The 7,306-nt window shown below is 42.0% G+C and overlaps 1 protein-coding gene across 1 annotated transcript; it reads left to right on the top strand.

The window, feature by feature from the left end:
- Positions 1 to 1,013: 1,013 nt before the first annotated feature.
- On the top strand, positions 1,014 to 2,603 carry LOC143850237 (uncharacterized). Its single transcript, XM_077359504.1, has one exon. The coding sequence runs from the start codon at positions 1,014 to 1,016 to the stop codon at positions 2,601 to 2,603; it is 1,590 nt and encodes a 529-aa protein (XP_077215619.1).
- The last annotated feature ends 4,703 nt before the right edge of the window (positions 2,604 to 7,306 follow it).

The raw sequence follows: 7,306 nt of genomic DNA, 5'->3' as shown, positions 1-7,306 counted from the left end.
TGGCATTTATGAAAGAAGAGGTGGCCCAAATAAAAGCTCAGTCTCATGAAAAGGTCTCTACTTCTAGAGCACCTGCAGTTCAACCCCCTCCCGTTATGCCTGCAAATCAGAACCCTGCAAACTTGAACCGTCCTTTTATTCCACCAGTAAACGTCGACCTGGAAGAAGAGCAGTATGCTGAAGAATATTGCATTCCAGATATGGCTAGGTATAAGGAGAAGCAGATAACTGATCAATTGGGAAAGCTGGCGAGAGACATGGAAAGCTTGAAGCATCAAGGCCCAAAGCAGTTCGATATATCCGAGCTGATAATGTCTCCCGGGGTCACCTTGCCCCCTAAATTCAAAACCCCCGATTATGACAAATATGATGGGGCTGGGTGTCCCCGGAATCATATGAGGTGGTTTATTGAGTTGTCACAGCAGTATGGGCTAACTCCAGAGCAAATGGCCAGGGTCTTTCCGATGTCTCTTACTGGGGTTGCGAAGAAGTGGTTTCTGCGTCTAAAACCGGAGGAGGTGAGGACCTTGCAAGGCATCTCCAACAAATTTGTAGAACAATTTTTGATGGAGGAAGGAATAGAGGTTACCAAGAGGGACCTCAAGCAGTTAAAGCAAGGTCCGCTGGATACCTTTACCTTTTTTATCCGTCGTTGGCATCGAAAGTCTGCACAACTGAGCGAGAGGTTATCAGAAGAAGATCAGATCAAGCTGATGATTAAGAGTTTGTCGCCGCAGTATTTCCATTTCATGTCTCCTCAGCATTACACCAACTTTGACCATCTGATTAAGACTGGGACGAGGACTGAAGATGCAATAGCTAAGGGTCTGAGGGCCAGACTTCCATCGGATGTTAGAGAAGGAAAGAGACCTATGGTCGTACAGAAAGAAGTAGATCATGTGAACTATGTTCGACCAGCGGCTAAGACTGTAACAGAGGTGGCGAAGCCAGCGTCAGCACCAGTAGAGCAGAAACCTTAGAGGCACTTTGATCCGCTCCCATACCCTTTGCCTATGATTCTGAAAAGGTTGATAAGGGATAAGAAAATCAGACTACCTGAAATTAGGCCAGTACCTAACCCGTTGCCCCCATACTGGAGATTAGACCAGTATTGTGAATACCACAGAAATTCAGGTCACCTCACTGAAAGATGTTTGGCTTTAAAGGATGCGCTCCAGACTATGTTAGAGAAGGGAAAACTTGAGGTGAAGATGCCCAATGTTACTCAGAATCCCCTTCCTAATCATCGTGCTATTCCTCCTCCTACGACAAACGCCATTTTTGTCGAAGAGCCAGTTCTTGATCCATCCGCTCTCATCTGTGTAATCACTTCTGACGAACCTTATATCCTAAGGTTTGACCCAGAAGAGATCGAAGAGATGGAAAGAGAAAGGTCTTATGCCCTCTGGAAGGGGAGTACCGGTTTGGCAGAGGCGTCCTCTCCATATGTCCTTCGATGTGAGGATGTTGATGTAGAAAAAGAAACTCATTATGTTCTAAGGATTGAGGATTTTGATGAAGAAGAGATAAATGAAACTTCTTATGTTTTGAGAATGGATGCAGACAATTTGCTTCTATTAGAAGATCAGTGTGACGAGCTTCGTCATGTTACAAGGGGTGGCCGTGTGTTCAAGCCAGCAGAATTGAGAGCAGAAAACCCTGCAGAAGCAATGAGAGCAGCCGAGAATCAAGGGCTGAATAGGCCAAGTGCAGAGGAGGAAGAAGATAATTTGTTGAAGCAGCTGAAGAAGACCCAAGCAAACTTTTCCATTTGGGGTCTACTTATGTCTTCGTCAAAGCACATGAAGGTTGTACTCAGGGAGTTGAATGCTGCTCATGTGTCAACTGAGATTACACCCGATGAGTTAGTAAGCCTAGTCGCTGTGGCTAAGACTTCCAAGGCAGTGTCTTTCACAGATGATGATTTACCTCCTGAAGGAAGAGACCACACCCGTTCACTTAAAATCACTGTAATCTGTAACAAGAAAAGGTTACCTGAAGTACTAGTCGACAACGGGTCTGCTCTGAATATCTGCCCACTGAGTACTGCCACGATTTTGGGCTTTGGGCCCGGAGATTTTATTCCTTCAGAGCAGGGTATATTAGCATATGACGGCACCCAGCGAGATGTCATCAGAACCTTGGCCACTGAAATCCAGATAGGGGGAGAAGACTTTGACATAGAATTCCAGGTATTGGATATTAAAGCTTCTTTCTTGCTGTTATTGGGTCGACCTTGGCTACATAAGGTCGGAGTTATCCCTTCTACTCTTCATCAGAAACTGAAGTTCGTTCATAATGGCAGGGTAGTGACTGTAAAGGGTGACCCAGATTTAGAGATTGGACAGATTTCACAAGAGCTTGTAGCTGGGAAGGAAGCCGATGTCAGTTTGACAGGTTTTTCATTGGAGATGTCGGTCATATCCATGGAGGAGGCCATGGGCGAAGAAGTTTTCTTCTTGACTAGTACCAACTCAAATGTAGTCAGAATGATTCGTAAACAAGGCTATATTCCAGGAGCAGGACTGGGCAAGTATCACCAAGGCCCTACTGAGTGGCCTGAGTTTAGAGCTTTCAATGGTATTTTTTGGCCTAGGATATGAGCCGACCGAGCAAGAGGTCAGGGAAATGAAGAGATACATGCTGAAATGGGCCAAGTGTCACCGCCGGGGATTAGAATTGCCTATGGGACCAGTCAGTCTGATCAGAAATGGCATTTTCAGAAAAGATGGGGCAGATTTTTCGTTTTGCGGGTTTGGTGAACCATGGACCGATGATGTGACAGGGCAGAGGCTTCCGGGCTTCGAAATTTTCTTTGACTTAGAGTTAGCAGAAGAGCTAATGAGTGTGCATATTACTGAGGTAGCACCGGAAACTGATTGGGCTGATGTTTTAGAGCCAGACTATCTGAATGGTATGTTTCAGATTGAAGATCCAGTGATAGCAATTATTATCAGTGAGGCTGAAGCATCAGCAGATTGTATGATTGGCAGTGAAACCGAGGCATCAATGGTAGTAGTGATTGGCAGGGATGCATTCATTCTGAACCCCGCAGACTTAATCACCCCAGCCGAAGGACCTCTGACCAACTGGACCTCCCAGGTTTTACCTCAAGTAGTCTTTTAGTATAGTCATGTTTCCTCAAAAGAGTCAGTGGTCTCTAGGTATACATCTACTTCCGAGTCTGATATTGAGTTTGTTTATTCTAACGATTCTTTTGATGCAGGTACCGTAGAAGTTGGATCTGGTTCTGGAGTCGGTGACGAGTCTCTTTCCAATAAAGTCGAGTCCGAGAGTACTTTAGATGATGAGTTTAATTCTTCAACTGCACATATGCCAGAGTTGGCTGAGTCCGATATTGAGTTGTCTGTTGAGTCTGTGAATACATCATTAGAGTCCAATATAATGCATGTTGTGGGCTGTTCCATTCTTGATGTAACACTTTAACACCCACACTAAGACAAACCTTCTGTATAAGTTTCTTAAATGGGTGTGTTAGCTTCTCTCTCTCAATATGTATCCCCATCCGTCTAACACTTGAATATCAAAACTAAAACAATAAGACTAACCTTTCTATAAAATTTCCAAAACCTTGTGTGCAAATTACTTCTCTCTCATTTTTCTTTCATTAAAAACTTGATACCACACTAAGACAAAGCCTTCTCTAAAAGGTTTTAAATGTGTACAAATTACCTTGTTTCTTCTTGCACTTTTTTACTAATAGGCCCACTAAAACAAAACCTTTGTAAAATTTTGAAATGGGCATGAAGTTACTTCTTATTTTGTATCTTAAGACATTAACAGAAAAAAAAAGAAGGAAAAGTAACTGGCATGATATGTTTTTACATGGGTTGTATTGCTGGAACGCTCACCACACATTTAACGTAACAGTCATGGATGGTTAATGGAGAGATTTAGAGAAAATAAAAAGGTCCTTCATATGGTTTTCATTGATTTGGAGAAAGCGTATCATAGGGTTCCCAAGAGTGTTATGTGGTGGGTCCTTGAAAGGAAAAAAGTGCCTACTAAATATGTTGATGTGATTAAGGATATGTACGATGGGGCAGTAACTAGTGTAAGAACCACCGATGGCACGTCTAATGAGTTTCCAATTACAATAGGACTGCACCAAGGATTAGCTCTAAGCCCTTATCTTTTTACGCTAGTTATGGATGAACTTACGGAGGTTATCCAGGATGAGGTGCCGTGGCGTATGTTATTTGCAGATGACATAGTATCGATTGACGAAACCAAAGCAGGAGTTAATGCTAAGTTAGAGTTATGGATAACTACTTTGGAATCCAAAGATTTTAGACTGAGCAAGACTAAGATAGAGTATATGGAGTACAACTTTAGTAAGGTAAGGAGGTGGGACGAGGATGTAGTAAATGACTGTTTCTGAGGTACCTATGTGGGATATCTTTCGCTATCTTAGTTTAACTCTACATAAGGAAGGAGGGATTAAAGATGATGTTAGCCATAGAATAAGAGCAGGCTGGTTGAAGTGGAAACTTGCCTCAGGAGTTCTGTGTGACTGTAAAATCCCTACCAAGTTGAAGGGAAAGTTTTATCAGACAACTCTGAGGCCAGCCATGTTGTACGACTCAGAATGTTGGGCCACCAAGAAGCAACATGTACATAAGATGAGTGTAGTGGAGATGAATGTGCTTAGATGGATGTGCAGCCACACAAGGTTAGATAGAATTAAAAATGAAGACATTCGTAAAAAGGTGAAGGTGGCACCAATTGAGGAGAAGATGAGAGAGCACACTTAAGATGGTTTGGACATATCCAACATAGGCCTTTGGATGCTCCAGTGAGAAGATGTGACTCGTGCCAAGTTGATAGAGTAAAAAGAGGTAGGGGCAGACCGAAAACAACTTTGGTAGAAACAGTGAGAAAAGACTTGATGGCTAGTGAAATCCAAGTGTGACAACCCAAGAGGGGGGTGAATTGGTCAATTAAAAGATTTCAGGCTTGATTAGGTGGAAGATTAAAAGTTAAACCACTTAATTAAGCACTAATTAGTCTAACCCTTGTTCAAATAGGCATGTTAGTGAAATCTAGGGTTTAGACAAACTAATCAAGCACATTTACTAACCCTTGTTCAATTAAGCATATAAATACAAGTTAGGGTTAGAGTTTACCAATCACCACATGTGCAAGGGAAGGAGAAGAAGAGCCATCCACAAGGAACACACGATTTTTATAGTGGTTCGGTCTATCATAAGACCTACTCTACTCTTCCAAGTTTAGCTCCTTGGGTACTCCACTAAAAATGAGATTTCAAGCCTAATCTCGAAGCTTTACAACCACCTTCTCTATCTCCATAGGAGACAAACCCTTTCTGCACGAAGCCTTGCAGGGGACACACCCTCTTACATGATTCACCTTTCTTAACGGGCCGAATCAGAGACCCTCACAATGTCTTCTCAATTCTTAACGGGACGAAGAGTAGACCCTCAATGAAGAACAAATAAAAATGAAAAACACTCAATGCCTCTTGATAGGCGAATTACAAAGTTGTAAGCTCACAATCACTCCAAGAAAATAAGCAAATGAAAGCTCTATGGCCCCTCTTGATAGAATGTGGAAATACAAGCTCAAAGAGGTTTTAACTTTTGATTTGAAGGTTAAAGCTCAAAACGATGGGATTTGATCTTTTCAAAATATTCAAAAGCTTGTTTAGATAGGTTTAGATAGTGTACATATAGTGTATTTGAAAATATGATCGTTTGGGGGTAAAACTGGAAAAAACTGGGTTGAAAAAGTCAACCTGTGAAAGCCCCAACAGCTAGTTTGCCAGATCGCGGTGGTCGACCGAGCTACTGCGGTCGCCCGCCCCTATCAGGCGCACCTTTTTATTTTCAAATTTCTTACGGTCGCGGTCGAATAGCCCCATGACGGTCACCAGGCGAGAGCTACTTGTCCGCTAAAAATTTAAATTCAAAAACCAATCTCAGTCGACCGAGCCACGGCAGTCGCCTGCCTAAACCCATGACGAAATGGTTCTGATTCCACAGAACCATTTCAACGGTTGCCCGGCTCACCCCCGATCGACCGGCTGGCTCTTTTCTCGCAAGTGCTGGATTTCCAGCCTTGCTTCCGCGGTCGCCTGAGAGACCCCTGGTCGACCGGCCCTGGTTAAAATTCCATTTTAACTTATAAGTTTCAGGGATTTTGGGCCCTGGTCTTTGAGCTTAAGTCCTAGGTTTTCAAACACATTTTTGGGTGTGTGTATGGTTTTCAAAGATATAAAAAGTTAAGTATGAAAACCATTTGAAAACCTATTGAAAGTGCATTCCACATAAAATCAAGAGGACTCTAAATACATTCTAAAAAAGAATACCGTTGAGTCTTCTTGGAATGTATCAGCTCCTTTGCACTTCCTTGGACTTCAGCTTGTGAGTGAACTTCTTCAACTGATTTGGCTCTTGTGAATTCTCCCCCAATCTTCAATGCAAGTCGAAAGGTACATGAGGTGTCACCATGGCATGTTCAACTCCAAGCTTCTTCTTGACACTTGATAGGGAACTTGTGGGATCTTGAACTTGAGCTTCTTAACTTTGAACATCTTCCAAATGGTGTTTTCACTGTGAGTGCAAGTTCTTGATCATCATGTGTGCGGATCCACAAGCCATGTGTTAAGATGAGTCGTGTAATGACGATCATGACATGAAATTCATGTATATAACACAACACCTCAAAGCAACACATCAGTCCATAAATGCTAATCAATTTAGTTTGCTAGCATCAAAATAATAAGGTATGGTGAATGTTTGAACCCATTCTTACATTCAAACAAATTGATTAGGGAGGCAGGAGATAATAAACAAATAGATGAATAAGCATTGAATGCTATAAACAATGAAGCCATGCTCCCCCTCACTATATGCACAAGTATACTAAATGAATATAAAGCATATGGTACATACAAAATATGGACTGCCTAATCAATTCCAAAAACTCTCCCCCTTTTGGCAACAACAAAAAGGAAGGATTTTACAAATGAAAGTGCAAATTGAGTGTCAAGGTGAATGATAGCTTATCTAAGCTATGTATGTACTTTATGATATACCATTGAAGCTCATAGAATGCTTATCAAAGAATAAAACAAAAGTGAAATACATGATAAGCCCCCCCTTTTTTTAAGATTTGACAGTTAAGCACAACTATGGGCGTAATAGATCATATGAGCGTATCATAATGATCTAGATAAACATGAATATATGACCATTTAGCTTTCCCCCTATGAGTTTGTCATTGGCCCTAGGTGAAACCTATGTGATAGGGCATGACAAGGCAC

This window comes from Tasmannia lanceolata, unplaced genomic scaffold (assembly GCF_043159265.1).
Source record: "Tasmannia lanceolata isolate RefF3 unplaced genomic scaffold, GAP_Taslan_0.1 ptg000018l, whole genome shotgun sequence".
Classification (NCBI taxonomy): Eukaryota; Viridiplantae; Streptophyta; class Magnoliopsida; order Canellales; family Winteraceae; genus Tasmannia; species Tasmannia lanceolata.
Note: the sequence above shows the minus strand (reverse complement) of the source record. Positions and strands in the feature narration are given on the sequence as shown.

Bases quoted from the DNA above. Each gene is read 5' to 3' on its own strand.
- LOC143850237 (XM_077359504.1), top strand. From the start codon at position 1,014: ATGATTCTGAAAAGGTTGATAAGGGATAAGAAAATCAGACTACCTGAA.